Source organism: Melospiza georgiana, chromosome 18 (assembly GCF_028018845.1).
Source record: "Melospiza georgiana isolate bMelGeo1 chromosome 18, bMelGeo1.pri, whole genome shotgun sequence".
NCBI lineage: Eukaryota > Metazoa > Chordata > Aves > Passeriformes > Passerellidae > Melospiza > Melospiza georgiana.
In genome coordinates this window covers 1640241-1656907 of record NC_080447.1, presented here as the reverse complement: position 1 = coordinate 1656907, position 16667 = coordinate 1640241, and the positions used below count along the sequence as shown (strand labels likewise).

The 16667-nt window shown below is 43.3% G+C and overlaps 1 protein-coding gene across 1 annotated transcript in view; it reads left to right on the top strand.

Moving 5' to 3' along the window:
• AACS (acetoacetyl-CoA synthetase) overlaps positions 1-16667 on the top strand; it is a 36463-nt gene that overhangs the window by 12567 nt on the left and 7229 nt on the right. Inside the window, exons 5-14 of the mRNA XM_058037116.1 lie at positions 1915-2012; positions 5534-5648; positions 6135-6216; positions 6324-6471; positions 10379-10459; positions 11421-11545; positions 14104-14168; positions 14346-14468; positions 15729-15842; positions 15998-16123. Coding sequence (XP_057893099.1) covers positions 1915-2012; positions 5534-5648; positions 6135-6216; positions 6324-6471; positions 10379-10459; positions 11421-11545; positions 14104-14168; positions 14346-14468; positions 15729-15842; positions 15998-16123 — 1077 coding nt within the window. The remainder of the gene's footprint in view (positions 1-1914; positions 2013-5533; positions 5649-6134; positions 6217-6323; positions 6472-10378; positions 10460-11420; positions 11546-14103; positions 14169-14345; positions 14469-15728; positions 15843-15997; positions 16124-16667) is intronic.

The window sequence follows — 16667 nt, the reverse complement described above, 5'->3', positions numbered from 1 at the left end:
CTCCAAGCCAGCTGAGAGATGAGAGCAATGATTTCATTGTCTGCCTCACAATAATCAGCAGAGAGCTGTGATCTTGCCTTGAAGGCTTTTGTGTGGAGAGGTGAGAAGGAGAATTGCTTAGAACAGAAGTGAAGCTTGTGGCAAAGGAACAGCTGCTACAAAGCACAGGCAGAGATCTCTGTTTTCCTTGCCCTCTGGCCCCCTGATGATCCCATCCAAGAACTGCTCAGTGGAAATATTTGGCATCAGTTAAAGAACTGCTTTCGTCACACCAAAATGATGTTTTGGTCTGTTCTGGTTCATAGATTTCAAATTATTTAGGGAGGAATATTTGTCTTACAAGAAACATCACTGAGATTTTGGGGTCCTGTGCCTTGTATAAGCCTTGACCCCAAGGGGAAAATAGCAAAATAAATAATGCTTTTATGGGCATGAACTTTTGCTGCATTTATGTGCTGAAGAACTTCACTGAACAAACCACTATAAGCTGTAGGCAGTTCTAGGGAGCAATTTATACCTTAGCATGGCATGAAGCTTTTGTTCACAGTTGTGTGTTTTCCAGAAATTGTTTGGCTTAAGTCATAATGCTGTTTTAAAAGTTACTGCTCCCAAAAGCACAGCAGCTCTCAGTAACTGCAGTGACACAGCTGGTTAAGAAACTGATTTTTCAATCTCTGTTTAAGTCTTAAAATTCACTTTTTACAAAGTTGAAAAAGGGTGGATTTTTTTCAATCAATGTAGAAAAACCTCACAAAAATCCATCTTGGTACCCCCTAACTGTAATATTAAACATAGCAGAAATTGCTGTTAAGATCTGAGTTCCTGTCCTGAAATGTACATCCATAAACATCCTTCTTTGAGAAGTTTGTACTGCTGAGTGTTTGCTGGCTGTAGATCCTTGTGGTGCACCTGCAGCCTGAGATCTCAGTGCCCACCTCTGCTGTTGAACAGGTTGGAAAGTGTTTTTATTGCCATTTAACTTTAGCTTTCAAATGTGAAATTCTAATTACGTGTCAGAGTACTGCAATTAGGCCCATCCTGTGCTTTTTTTAAAGTACTTAGGCATCTTTTTGGTTGCTTAAGAAAGGTGATCTGAAACTCCAGGTCTTTGACCCATCTCAGTGTAGTTTGTGAATTCCAGTTGCACTTTTCCATTTGTGGGCTGGATTCTGAGCAGTGCAGTCAGACTCAGGCACCAGCCCCTTCTGGAGAGTTGCTCAAACTGAGCTCACTGAAACTAAAATCTGACTTTCCTGACATTAATTTATTCTCTATGCCGTGATAAATTGAATTTAAATCTTGAAATCTTGCTGCAAGCTGATGAGAGAAACCTGAAGAGCCACATTTGTGTGGGAATGTTCCAGGGCTTGTCCCACTCTGTTACTCCCTTATCAGCTGAGACACTGGTTTTGCTTGTTTGTGTTTAAGATTCTGGCAGTGTCCACCAGCCAGCATTTAGCTTTGTGAAGCTGAATCTCTGCTCTTGAGCTATTTATAATCTTTCCTTACAGATACTGGTTCTTTCTCTGATGTCTGTTCCTGCAGACTTGTTCTGTGCCCTGCATGCTGCTGTGTTCTCAGTCTGTGTGTACCCTAACCAATGCACTGATTTTCTCTCCCAGTTACTCTTTTCCCTGTGCTGCCCTCTTATTCTGAAAGGCTTAGTAATTAAGCAGGAACACTTGTAAATTGGGAGTAATATTGAGATAAAAACTCAGATACAAATTGTTCTGTTAATGAATTTATTACTAATTCTTTGTGTAACTGATTTGGCTTCAAGGTACGACATTGATTGTGTGGAAAACTTCAAAGGGTGCTTCAGTCTAGATTTTTGATTTTTAAAGCCTGTTCACTGTATCTATTATATATATATTTTTAGTGCTGTTCCACTCTAACCATTCCCCTCTGCCCTAGGTTACTTGCCCAACAGCATCCACGCAGTGGAGGCAATGCTGGCAGCCGCGAGCATCGGTGCCATCTGGAGCTCCACCTCCCCAGACTTTGGCATTAACGTGAGTAGCCCAGAGCCTGTGCAGAGCAGCCCTTGCTGAGCCCCACACCAACGTGGGGATGATGAATTCAGGTGGCAGATGGCTTCTGTCCCTTCAGCCTTGCTGCCACCTCCTGGCACAGCCCAGCACTCAGAGCTTTTCCTGCTGCTGTCAGTGTCACTGCTGATCTGGGTGATTTGAGTGGCTTTAGCTGCTCCCTGTTGGGATATTTTCACATTCACTCCATGGTCTTGGTGAGTTTTTATCATATTAAATGTGCAAATGAGCAGCAGAGTTATCTGAGCTTGGCTCTTCTTCCCAAACCCTGCCCCAGGCAGCCTCACTCCAATTTCCACACTCCAGGTTCTTTGCCCAGGTAGTCCCATCCTTTGCCTCCTGTCAGGGTGAGCTCAGCACCACCCTGGTGGGTCTGTTCCACAAGGCTTTATTTGCCAACAGTGAGGAGTTTCATACTAATCTCACTGACCTGATTAGCTCTTTTTAGTGTAGAAATAAATGCTCTGTGTGAAGTTATGGTGTCCAAACAGATGTGCCCTAGAAACTTTGGGAATGTGTTCTGCTTCTTTTGGAAAGTTTTTTGCACACATCAACAATGCATCTAAACTTCTAAGGGGGGTATTAAACCTTTCTTCTATCTAAAAGTTTACATGTGAAAAGTGTAGTGGTTTTGAATTGCACAGTGCAAAGAACAATGTTTTTAGATGAACCCCTCAATTTCAGTGTTTAACCCCAGTGTCTGGGAAATGTATGGAATAATCATTCCTGGATTAGCACTAGAGGGCAGCAGCATTCCATGTTCTTACACTTGGGGGTGTATCATTGGGAAAAAAAAAATGATTAAAAATCATTACAGCATGTAATGATCAATCTGTTCTACAAATATTTTCTGCTTGCTCAGAAAATGATGGTATGGAGTGTTTTGTGCAATGTGATTCGATCTCTTATCTGGGGGAAGATTGCTCACTTTGCTTGCATTACAAAGGGCTGGTGTGTTTTCTGGCCATGTTGGTGTGCTGTTGTTTTCAGTGCCCAGCTTTTAGTTTTTTGTGATAGCTTTTTAATGGAACTTGGCCTTGGAGCTGCAGTGCCATCAATATCATTTATTTTCCTTTGGCAGCATGTGTTGGCATGAATTCAAATCCTAAAATCATGAAGATCAGCAGAGGCCCTCAGAGACATTGCCTTCCACCCTGAGCAAAAGCTATTCCTCTTTTTGTGAAGTTGCATCATTCCTGTTAATATACACAAAGATTTTTTGTGCTTGGGGGAATAGTGTAGCATTTCCAACATCTGAAGTCCAATTGCGTGTATGTGTTTTGTGCAGCTCAGAAATGTCACTCCTCAGAGCTGCCTACACACTGCAGGCTCTGAATGCCATCCCTCCAAAGGCTTCCAGCCTTGAGGAAGTTGCTGTCAGAGCACCACTGAGCTGCCTCCCACGCACCTCAGCACTCTTGGCAGCTGCTGCTTCATCTCTCTGCTCCCTGTTACCCATTCCCATCAATTAATGGCAAAGTGCTGGCCTGGGCATGAGAAATGGTTGGATTTGTAAGTTCAGCCTTTGGTGAGCTCAGTGCAGCTCCATTTGGGGGCCCTGCAGAATTTTTTGGACTGAACTGGAATAGAATGAGCCATGTCTGCTGCACCTGAGCTTTTTGTGGAAGGAATTCCTTGCTGAGCCATCTGGTTGGGTTGGAGTTGCAGTGTAGCAATTCCGTGTTCCATCTGTTTGTGTTGCCTTTGTGGCAGAGCAGGCTGCCCCGTGGGGTTTGGTGCTGCCAGTGCTAATGAATCTGACTGGGTGTGTTAGCAGCTTTGCTAGGACCCTGAGAGCTGGAGCCATCTCTCTTCTGATTCACACTTCTCTTCAGATTTGATTCTTCTCTTTAGAGTCCCCATAGTGCTCATTGGTCTGAATTTTTAAACACCAGGCATGATGGAAATGGATGTGTGTGCCCTGCACACGTGTACAAATGCGCACAGCACAAGTGTGGCTGCTTGGTCTGTTCCTGAAACATGGAGCAAAGGAGGAGGCAGAGAATTTACCAAAAAAGCAGGAAATCTGACTTCATACTCCCTTAGAGAGTAACTGTAATGTATTAACTATAAATCTCCATTTCTGAGTTTGTTAGGTAACACACCAGGGGCTTCTTGAAAATTTCTTCTGTCACCAGAACAGATTCTGGTGATTTTTTGTTTTAAAGTAATTGGGAAATTTGCATGTCAGTGCATTGTCACTGTATTTTCTTATAATGTGAACAAGGAAAAGGAAATACATGTTTGATAGGAAGGAAAGCTGTTAAGTGACATTCTCAGGTAATACATTTATAATTAGCCATATCCCTTACCTGTGCTTTCCTGTAGCATGGAGGGATTGTCAGGACAGAACTCCTGTCCATTTGCAGCAGATTTCTTTGCAATGCTGAGCAGCTCAGCTTGGGAAGGAGTTGAACAGAGATGAGTTGATCGTGATGTTTTTGCTTTCATCTTCAGATTTGGTAATAATTTGTTTCTCATTTTGGCTGCAATGTAGAGGGCAAAATAGAAAACAGAAAAATAAAGAATGCTGGGAAGAATAAGCAGATGACTCAAGTCTGATTTCTGCAACATGATTTAGGAGATTGTTCTTGAAGACTTGCTGACAATTTTACAGTATTGTGTAATCTTGTACTTCTTAATGCTTCAAGTAATGGAGCTAGAGAGGTTTGAACATCAGTGAGCTGAGAGCTTTTATTGAAAGGATTTGCTTCTTGCTGTTGAATACAAAAAGATCCATTTCTGGTAGGCTGCTGCATGCAGTGTACATGGAAAACAGTAAATGCCAGAAGGGTTTTAATCTCAAATGGGATGATAGCTGTGGTAAATTACTGAACACTGTGGAAGCTGGAGGAGACACCTGAAAACTTAGCATTTGAATGTGTTGTGCTGCAGAGATACTAAAGGAGCTGTGGTATCTTTTGTTGGTAGTCTGTGTGTGTTCAACATCAATTTATTTTGCTAAAAATCCAGTGGTGAGGTTTCTTTTGTTAGAGGTGGCAGAACAAAGCTGCCAGTTCATGTGGGGGCCCCTCTTGCCCAGGATGGTGTTTGTCCCCCTGTCAGAGCAGCTGGGGCACCTGGGGCTCCTGCTGCACCTTCAGGAGTCCTGGGCACCTTCATGAGCACCAGGTGCCCAATTCTGCCCACATCACTGCTCCTTCTCCCCTTCACATGAGTCGAACCTGGCCTGCAAGGTGATTTTTTAGCTGTTTAGGACTTTGTGGGCTTGGCCCTTCCCTAAGTGATCCCTGGGGGTTTTATCATTGTGATCTGGTTGGGGGTCATGAAATGGATTGTTACAAACCTGTTGTGCTTCTGAGATCTTGTGTGAGTGAAGGACAAGCAGCCAGTCATTTAACAACTCTGCTGTTAATTCCTGTCCTTATTCCTTGCTTGTTTTGAAATTTGCATTTAGCTCCCACTGAAGTTTCCTACTCTAGCAGTTAATTTCATTTTTTAACCATTTTTCTCTTTATCCCTAGGGTGTGCTGGACAGATTTTCCCAAATTCAGCCCAAGCTCATCTTCTCTGTTGAAGCTGTCATATACAATGGCAAAGAGCACAACCACTTGGAAAAGCTGCTGAGGGTGGTAAAAGGTATTTCACTGCATCCCATCTGCTCTGTGGCTCTGTGAGCACTCAGAGCCTGCCCTGCCACTGCTCCTTGCTGTCCTTCCTTCTTTGCAGTGTCACAGTGGCCACTGAGGCTTTCAGAACAGATTTGGGTAAAAGCTGAATGGTCTTTTCTGTGATTTTGGCATTCTTCTGCTTGTTTATCTTTAATAGACCATCAGGAATTAGCCAGCAGTGGGAGCAGGGGCTGATGATGGTGTTTTTAAGCAAAGTGCTGCTGAAGATAAATGGGGAGGTATTACAGCACTAAGGCTTGCAGCTTTGCACATAAAAGGCTGGCAGCATTGAGGAAATTATATCTTGGGTAACAATCCAGTCCTCTGGGGTTTCAATACTCAGTGCATCAGAATTACTTCTGTTGCTTGGTGCATTACACTATGATTCAATCAGGCAGAACAGACCTTTGCTTATGTAACTGAATGTAAGAAATAATTTTCTTCCTTTTTGCAGGGCTTCCAGACCTAAAGAAAGTGGTGGTGATTCCATATGTGTCCTCAAGAGAAACCATAGATATTTCTAAGATTCCAAACAGGTAATGGGAGCACTGCTGGGTACAGAGGTGATCTTACACATGGCCTGAGGTCATGCTTTCAGAAAGTTTTGAAATGTTTTTTTTTTTTCCCCCTCCTTCTTATGCAGTGTCTTTTTAGAAGACTTCCTTGCCACTGGGAAAGGAGACCAGGCTCCCCAGCTGGAGTTTGAGCAGCTGCCTTTCAGCCATCCTCTGTTCATCATGTATTCCTCAGGCACCACAGGGGCACCAAAGTGCATGGTTCACTCAGCAGGGGTATGTCCTCCCTCCTGGAGCTTTGCTGCTTGCCCTACATTTTGCCTTTAACAGCATCACTCTGATATACTTTAAGGAAGAATTGGTTGCTGGTGGTTTTTCAGTAACTTGACAGTGAAGCTTTTTATTTGTTAGTGGCTATGTGAAAGCAAGTGTGGGTTGGTAAGGACAGTAAATACCTTGGTTTAGAAATCAGTGTGGAGACCTGTCAGATTCCAGGTGTGTCCTGGGAGCAAGTGTCATTCACAAAAGCACCAGTGGCAGTGGCCTGACTGATATGTGAAGAAGAAAAGTCAAAGAATTTCAATTGGGTATTTGCAACTGATTTTTGGACATGGTTAGCTTGAGGCCCATAGGGAGCTTGCAGTTTTTATTACCTGGATCATTTTTTACCTTGAACACTGGTTCATGTTTATCAGTTTAGAGTATGTCATCCTCATAGTACTTTAAGGGGAGGGTAAGCCAAAAAGTTGGAATCTCGTTGAGTGTGGTTTTTGCATTGCATGGAAACTGCTTGAGGCAGTGGCTTGTGTATAATAATGAGATATTATAAAGATAATATCTGATATTGGTGCCAGAATGACCCTTGCTCAGGTGCTTTCCACTTGCTGTTGGTGTTCCAAAGCTCTAAAAATAGAGGAAGTGATTGCAGCAATTGTTGAAAGTTTAATTCTGCTATAATCCTTCATAGGAGGCAGGTTTTCCCCATTTAGGGCAGGCAGGGTGTGTTGTGCAGAGTGTGTGTAAGTGGAACTGCACAGCTTTTAGCCAGTCCCCCATTTGTGCTGTTTGCTCTGCAAGTCAGGGGGAGCCTCCTGCAGGTCTGGATGGCCTGAGGGCAGGATCCTTTGATGCTGTGCCCCCAGTGTGGCTGTTCTTGCCTCCCTTTGATGGCAGGGACTGGAGGATTTGCCCCCAGACAAATGCCCTGCTGCTGTAAACACTCTGCTCTGTGTTACCAATCAGCAGGAGATCATAGCAGGCAGTACCAAGTGGGCCCTTTGGGACACAAACCCAGTGTTTGGGAAGAAGAAAGGTGGGTTTTGAAGCTTGACAGCTGTTTTGAAGCTGTGCTGGCTTTACACTGGGTAAATACTTGCAGAGGTGGATTAGCAAAAACAGGACAGGTGTTTTGTTCAGTGATGGCTGATAAACAGTAGAGATGAAAAATAGCTGTAGATTAGAAAATGGGAGTTTTCTCTTGCAAAGTTCTTTCTTTTCCCATATTACCTGTTAGCTTGCCCTGAATCATGCCTCTGCTCTCCAGCTGAATCATGTGCAGAGCTACCTTAGAGTTTAGGTCCAGACTACTCATCCTTGCTGGGTGGATGGATGAGTAAGATCTATTGTTTGTAATGATTCTGTTTCCACTGAGCAGCTCTGTAGTTGTGTAGTTGTGCAGAATTATTTCTTTTTTTTTTTTTTTTTGTGGTGCTAGCACCTCTGGCTGAAAAGCAAATTGTTGAACTAGGGACCTCAGTGTTTGAATAGGGCCTACACAAAGTCCATGCAAATAAATTCTTAGATGTCTTTTACACATTTGATTGGCTTTGTCTGTTTGTTCTAGGCTTAATCTTGTTTCCACTGGAATTAATAGGATGATTTGCATTGATTTGATTTTAAAAAAAAGCAGAATTAGCCTACTGTCTTTGTTTTATTTTTCAGCTTTAGTTTAAACCAAATGTGTTTCTGGTAGTGAAAACAGCAAGAAGAGATGACATTTTGGTGAAGACATTTCAGTTATTGCTTATTTATAGTATGCTCCAATGCTGGTTTGTTACTGTACTGATTTTAGATGCCAACAGGCAGCTTAGTTTAAATTCACAACCCAGTTTCTCTAATTCTGCAGTAAGTTTCTGCTCTGTTTTCTTGCTACACAGTGAAATGACATCCATAAATAAAGAAAATGAAGCCAGGGCATGGGAGATGATATAAAAATGGTGGCTCAGAGGAGTAGGCTTTCTTTTTGATCCTGGAAGCAAAGCTGTGTGGTTTTGGCCAGTTGGGTGTGCTGCAGAACAACATTAGTAATGTTATTATTTAGTCCTGAAAACATTGGTGTTTCTTCTTGCCTCGTTCCTACCAGGCCCCTTTGCAGTAATTCCCTGCTCCCAGCTATCAAAGGAGAGAATTTAGAGCTAAAATCCTCTTCAGTTCACATCTGTGCATCTCAAGGACTCGCAAGGCTTGTGTTCAAAGCTGTGCAGCCCTGCAGATCCCTGTGCAGCTGCAGGCAGATCCCTCAGGGGCTGTCTGGTGCCCAGAGCCCAGCCCAGGAGTGTGGCAGTGCCCAGCCCTGCTCCCCCTGCCCTGCTGGGGCTCTGCACAGCTGGGCTCACTCTCCAGATGTTCAGCACCTCCCCAGCCTGGCCTGGCCCCAGGAGCAGCAGCACACCAGGGAGTTTTATCAGCTGCCAGATCTGCTGTGAAGTGATAAATGCTCGAGGCTGTAAAAGTCCTGTAAATAAATGAATCCCATAAATTAACTCAAGAGAGCGTTTTGGGCTGAGTTTAGGGCAGCTCTGCCTTCTCCCACAGCCTGAGAGGTAGCCTCCCCAGGTTTTGCAGGGAAATTGTTCATAGCCTACACCTAAAACCATTCTCAAAAATCCCCTTTTGGTTCCAAGCTGTGAAGTAGCAAAGACTAAATGAAGGAGAAAGAAAACCAGTATTTATCTGAATTGAATATAACTTTTAATTTTGATCTTTTGTGCGGCTCTTTCAGAATCTCCTGCAGGAACAATGAGCTTTCCTTTATAAATGCAGTAATTATGTAAACACCTGCAATTCTTTTGGCAACCTCACCAATACAGATCGACACAGTGTTTCCAAATCCCGATTTTGGGGTGGTTTTCAGCTGTAGGAGAGGGCAGCTGTAGCTAGATGGCAGCGTTGTGACAGCTGAGGCTGTTCCAACAGCAGCAGGTGAATTCAGACCTGCTTCCTTTGAGCAGTGAAGTGAAAATAAGATTTACTCCTTTATTTTTATTTAATGTTTTCTGCTTTTTCTCCCGAAGCATGTGCCAGTTTTATGACTCTCCTTTTTCATTTTGAATGTTTATCTGTAATCTGTTTTCTTTCAGTGTAAATCTTGTTTCATGCTTATGAGGCTCTTAATAGTTTCACTGTGACTCCTTGCATAAATGAAAAAAACATTTTTTATTTTAACATTGGCTACATTAATTTGTCACTGCAGTGAAGTGACTTAATGAAGTAGTCTGTAAATTTATTTATCCTAGCAAGTTGTGCTTTAATGATGATCAGGGAAGTGGTTTAGCAGCATTTCCAACTAAAGGGAATAATGCATTTCAGGAGATTATTAATATTGATGAGCAGTGAGGCATTTCACATTTCTAGTCACTCCAGTGTTTACAAGAGATCTGTGCTGTCAGGTCTTTTGTCTCCTAGATGTTAATAGATAAGATAATTTGGACACATGGTGCTAATGTTCAGCAGCTGCTGCAGTTTATGGCAGCTCTCAGTCCTCCACTCCTCCATTGCCCAAATTCACTGAAAATGAAGCTGTCCAAGGGCTCCTCTTGCAAAGGCTGGCTGCTGCAGGCCTGCTGCTCAAATGAGGGTCTGCATGGAGCACTCTGCACTGATGGCTGTGTGCAGCTGGGAGGGAAGGGAGTTGTTTATTCCATGGATTAACAGTGATGTGCAGTGGGAATTGCTGAGGTCTAATGAGAGAGGCTGAGGAGTTATGTGAGAAAATGGAGAATGCAATTGCTGCTGCTGTTAGATAGGCCTGGGATTTACTTCAGTTGGAGTTGAAGGGAATGCTTGCTTTAATCCTGGAGTACATCCTGCAAGCTATTGACTGTTAGTGTTTTTTAAGTCTTAATGTGCTGTCAGAGTTTTGTTTCTCATTGATGTGATCTGGTATTTTCCTTTGTTTTTGCAGGGTACCCTCATCCAGCACCTGAAGGAGCACATTCTTCATGGCAACATGAGCAGCAGTGATGTGATTATGTACTACACAACGGCAAGTGGGGCTTAGGGCATTTTTAGAAACACTGGAACATCTTTTTCCTGTAAAGATGGGACAACTTGTCATACAAATCCACAAGTACACTTCTTTGTGTGTTAAATTGTTTTACTACAAAGGATTGTCCTGTCTGAGTTTAGAAAAGAAAATCAGGTGAAATGATAAAATGCAGCAGGGACCTTTCTGATGAAAGGTCAAACCCATGTTAAATGTTTCTGACCTAACTGCTGAGGAAAATTGGTTGATTTTTAGTCTCTTAGGTTTATTGATCAAGCTGCCTCATCAATATCACCTGCAAATCAGATTCCACCTTCCTGCAGGGCTAGGTCATACTCAAGACAAGAATTTATGTCTCTGTTTTGTTTGTGAGGAGAGAAGCTGCCCAGCTCCAAGCTTGATAAAGGAAAGGGGATAAACCTCACCTGTGTGGTGGGGGGGTTATTTCTAATGCTGTGATCAAGCAGAGTGGTTGCTAAGCCTGGTGTGACTGTAGCAGTCTGAGAAGGCTGATGTGTTTCCCCATGAGTTCCCCTGTGAACTCTAACATGACTAGTCATCTGGCAGAGCCTCCATGGAGGGATCATGGTAATTGCCTTGTCTCTGCCTTGTCCTGCCTCTGCTGTGAAGCTGTGTGTGCAGGGAGCCATGGGATCCCCAGCTCATTAGGTGTTTGTAGGGATCACTTGGATCAGCATCCATCAGAACAGGCAGCTGGGGCAGGTGAGAGGATGAGCAGAGCTTCAGCTTAGTGCTGCTGTGATCTGACAGAATCACTGCTGTGGGTTTAACAGCAGGAGAAATCCAGGCAGGGGAGTGGAGGGGAAGGTGGCACCTCCTGCATGAGGGCAGGATGGGGCTTGGGTGCAGCTTCTGCCAGGATCTGCATCCTTGTGGAGCTGGTGCAGCTCCTGTGCCAGCTGACAGGCACCAGCTCATGGGGGTTCCTTCTCTCCTGCAGACTGGCTGGATGATGTGGAACTGGCTGGTGTCTGCCCTTGCTACAGGAGCTTCAGTGGTGCTGTATGATGGATCTCCTCTAGTTCCTTCCCCAAACGTGCTCTGGGACCTGACTGACAGACTGGGGTATGTATCCAGGGTTAAACACAGGCTGGTGGCACTGTCACCCTGCCACCCTGCCCCAAGCAGCCTCCCTGAAGGTGCTGCTCCCTTGGGCAGCAGCTCGTGCACAGCATGGCACAGTTTGTCTTCTGGCTCAGCCCTGGGTGGAACTGCTTTTGAAAATTTGTACTAAAACATTTTCTGAGAGAGGGGGAGAGACAAAGAGCTGATTGTTTCAAATTGGAGTCAGGTATTAGAATTCCAGGCAAACAAAGACTTTTGGTTCAATAGTTTTCAAGAGCAGCCTTTTCAAAAGGCAGTAATTGGGAGCAATCTGAAGAGTAATTTCTCAGCACACTCAGAACTTAGTAAATAAGAACTCTTTTACTCTTTTTTCAAGCAGCTCAACCTAAGATTTTAATATAGAACTTTGACTTAAAGACATAAATTGACTGGAAAGGCTCAGCAGGGCTGCTTATATTTTCATATTTTGCTTTTTAACCTATAATGCCTAATTCATACTGATAAGCTGTTCAGTAATTGTTTTTTGCCATTTTTTGTGCCTGAAAATGCTCAAAGCACCCCTTCTTGAAGCTTAGAGAAATGGCAGGTAGCAGATAAACACCTCTAAAACCCTGTGATTCCATTTAGCTTTGTACACTTTGTTAAACTTGGATTTTTTAAAATTTATTTTGTTACTTTCCTATTTTGCCAGCTGCACGTAAGGAGTAAATGTGAATTTTATGACCAGTAAAACGAGTGTCATTCTTAATTGATAATTAAAATTGTTTGTGGTGGAAAGTGGATGACAAAAGAGTCACTTTCTGACTCTTCATCATTAATAATTTAAACTTCACTGTCTTTTGTGACATGTAATATTTAAAGACTGACATTTTGTCTCTGGCCATTATAACTGAAGCTTAATGCCAAGTCCAAATGCTTCCAGTAAAAAGCACAAAAGAAACCCACAAACTTCAGCCATGCTTCACCCCCCAAAGAAACCCTGGTGGAACAACAGGCAAAAAAATGAGAATTGAGAAAGAGCCCAGCTTATTTTTAAGCATTGTCTCCACATGCCAAGAGCAAGTGAAGATAAATGTGTCTGCATGTCTCACTTTTGTAATCTGGCGCTAAAAGCGGTGGCCATCTGGGTGCTACTTCATCATGCAGTCTGTTCCCAGCTCACTCATATGTTAAATATGTTAAAAAAAAAGGCTCCAACATGTGAAGATTACCTTCTCCTCTGAAGATGCAGCACAGTTTCCTTCAGAGAGCATATTCTGAGGGGATCATGGGGATATCTCATCCTGCGTGGCAGGAATGACTCAAGTGGACAGCCATTAGTGACTGGAGTTGGGGGGTGGTGACTAAAGGCACTTATGTAGCATTTGGAAGGAAATAAAGGGAGATTTGGCTCTACATGTGCTGTAGAGGAAGTGTCAAAGAGCTTAAAATAGAGAAGCATTTTGTATTCTAATGTAAAATAAGCACTGGTTTGAGGCATGGAAGGAAAGTGAGATGTTACACAAGAGTAAAAATAGTTCATAGGATTGGCACAGAGGGGAGCTGAGGGGCTCTGGGCTGGGGCTCTCATGCTGGAAGGTTCCCTGCCCATGGCAGGGGCTGGAACTAGATGATCTCTAGGGTTCCTTCCAGGCCAAACCATTCTGTGTGCCCTTCCCATGTGCCTGGTAAATTGCTCTGTGCCCTGGTGTGTTTGTGGAAGGAGCCTGTTCCGACCTGAGGGGAGTCCTCCAGCATGGCAAAGAGAGAGATCCCCTTTGGGCAGCGTTGAAATATCCCCTTCTCCTTGCCTGGAACAGTGTCCTACCTCCCACCCTGCCTTTGGAGGAGAACCCAGCCCAGCAGGATCTTATTCCAGCTCTGCTGGTGTTGGTCCTGCCCATGCTCTGTGCTGTGTCCCTTATCCTCACCTAGCTCTGCATTTTCTTGAGTGAGTTTATGGTTGTAATGTAAAAGGAATCAGCAGAAACCAGGTTTTAATTCTATTGTATTGAGGAGCTCAAAATACCCTTTTAAAGGGCAGGAGGGAATTGTTCAGTTGGGCCAAATTTCCTGTTCATTTAGGCATGGGCAGCTCAGGCTTTCACCACTGAGAACTGAACAGGTTTCACCAGACAATCACTGGTTGCTGTCCCAGAGTAATTTTTTGTCAAACTGTGCCTTGAAATGGCAAAGTTTCCCTGTACCAAGGCACTCTTGGAAAATTATGGCCCATTAATAAAGTAAACATGATAACATTTTGTGATGTCTTTGGAGTGTTCTGCAGTTACAAATTCCTGTAAATGTAAGTGAATGTCTCTGGGAGATGGGAAGGCTTTGCTTAATATTTAAAGATAGAGTTAAAAGTTTCAAAGCTGCAGAGATGACATTTGATCTGACTGATTTTGATAGTTCAAAAGGATGTGCCTTGCACTTGGAAAGCTCTGAGAGGCTGCATTGTTTGTCTAATCCACGTACAGAGTGTGTAACAGCCTCTGCTCACTGCAGTGGGAATTGCAGGTCTTTAGAATCTTAGCATATTTAAATATGCAAAGCATGTAAACTTCTCTTCCCTCTAGGATCACCATCCTTGGAACGGGTGCAAAGTGGCTGGCTGTGCTAGAAGAGAAAAATTTAAAACCATGTAAGCCTCAAAAAGCTGGTGAATCCCTTCTGTCCTCCCTCCTACCTTTCCTCTCCTGGTTCTGGCTCCCTGTCTTGTCACAGCCCTTTATGTAATTATTCTGGATTGTAGTGACAAACAGTTCCAAACACTTGGAGAAATTCTGCCTTAACCTGTGCTGCTTTTCTCCTCTTTAAGGTGAAACACACAATCTGCAAACACTCCACACTATCCTGTCTACAGGATCACCTCTCAAATCTCAAAGCTATGAGTATGTCTACAAACACATAAAGAGCAGTGTCCTCCTGGGATCCATTTCAGGTGAGGCTTTTTATGCTGCAGCATCTCAGGAATGCTCTGGTTGCCTGTGCAGCTCCCTGCTGCTTGCTTGGGAAGCTTTGGATCATTTGGGATTGGTTAGAGTTAAAGTGGAATGAGCTGTCTCTTTAGTGCTGAGGTTTTCTGCATAATTCACTGTGCCATAATGAAACTCAGGCACTCCAAAGTGGTTTTGGTGGATGTTTTGGATTTTAAGTATGATCATTTATTTTGACTGGCTGTCCTTAGGGGTGGCAGGGTGAGATCAAGCACAGTCTATTAACCTACAGAACATACTGTTCTGCATATAGCTGACTTTAGCAGAAAATACCTCTTGGAGAGTTCCCATTTCAGTTCTTTTGTGCCAAGTAATTGGCACTGCAGATGGATTTTTTTTGTGGATTATATAATTAGAGAAATATCAAGCCCCCATGCTGTGCAGTTTGTTGTGAGCAGTGCTGGCTGAGGCAACTTCTGCTCACATAAGGTCCACCACAGCACTCCTCATTTTGCTTTGTAACAAGGACTGACTTTTTCAAAGAGCTTTTTAACTCAGTTTGATTTTTAAAATGTGACTATTCTGCTACTGAAGTTATCTCAGACTCTTGGCTCAGTAAGAGTAGTGCTGAATCCAGAACTTGCTACTACAGACATTAATAGACTCCAATGCAGAAGCCTATTTTTGAGAGAAGATAACATGATTGATTTGTGTCTTAATTCTCTTCCATAAAGTCCTAGAAGGACTATAAATATTCCAGTTAAGTAAGCACTTTGACAGTATCTATTTTCTTAAGATAACTGTTCCTCCTGAAGGCCTGGCTCCCCTCCTCCCATGCTGATAAGGTATAAAAGCTAAGTAAATGTAGCTTGACTGGTTACTTTAAACTAATGAAAACAAACAACAAAACATTTCTAAGTAATTCTGTAAATATCTGAAGTCTGTAAAGCAGGCCCTGTTTGTTTTCTCTCTCCTATAAATGGAAATTTCCTTAAATGAGATTAAAGACACTGTTGGAAGGAGAAAAGTTTTGCCTTAAGGGATAGCTCTGCATGAAAGGCATACACATAGAACAAGATATATAAAGTAAGGAAGAAAACCTTTTAATAAAAGTCACAACATGCTAGATAATGCTGTTTGTTCTGTGCTGCTTAGTGTGGATCAGAAGCCTTTGGCAAAGGTTGGCAGTTGGCTGTTCCTGTAGTTTTCAGGTTGGCTTTTCCCAAAAAATATTGTATATTCTAAATTGATTTCTTTTATTGCAGGTGGAACAGATATAATTTCATGTTTCATGGGTCACAATGTTACAGTTCCTGTTTACAAAGGAGAAATTCAGGCCAGAAATCTTGGCATGGCAGTGGAAGCATGGAATGATGAAGGTAACTATGATCCAGAACACTGTGCACACTTTGAAAATACAGTAGCAAGGTGATCTTAACTTTGACAACAAGTAGTAAGTGTAGATGCTCTTTGCTTTAGTTCTCTGTTATTTACAGAAAGGAAATGTGGAAAATGCCTCTTTTTTTTTCAACAGGAAAGCCAGTTTGGGGTGAAAGTGGAGAGCTGGTTTGCACCAAGCCCATCCCCTGCCAGCCCACACACTTCTGGAACGATGAGAATGGCAGCAAATACAGAAAAGCTTATTTTTCCAAATTCCCAGGTATGTCCTGGAGGCCTTTGGAGGCTGTAAGGGAAGGCACAGGTTCATTTGCTGCTGCCCAGTGACAGCCACAGGCGCAGCTTTGAGTCCCAATTTCCAGGGTGAGCTATTTCATAACACCTCACTGTTTTCTCATGCTTTGTTGTGACCAGAGATCCAAATAAAAGCTGTAAGGATTTCTGCAAAGCTCCAATGCAGTTTGGCTGCAGCTGTGCCTGCCCCAGGCTGCAGTGCAGGCACAGATGTGAGCTGGAAGGAATGAACATGGCAGGGAGCAGTCAGTGAGTGCTGCTGCACCTCTGCCAGGCTGCTCCTGCCTGCCTGGAGGGGTCAATCCCAAGAGAAAAGTGCTGACCTGCTTCCTTATTAGCATGAGGATTAAACAGATATTAAATATTTGCTGCCTCAGACATGCAGCCTTGGCCTTCCACAGGATAAAGTGGACCAGAGGTTTTTCTGAGTAATTGTGGAGGACTCTGCTCATCCTGCTGTGGCACAGCAATGCCAGAACCCCTGGTGCCTCTGGGGCAGGGATTTTTTAAGA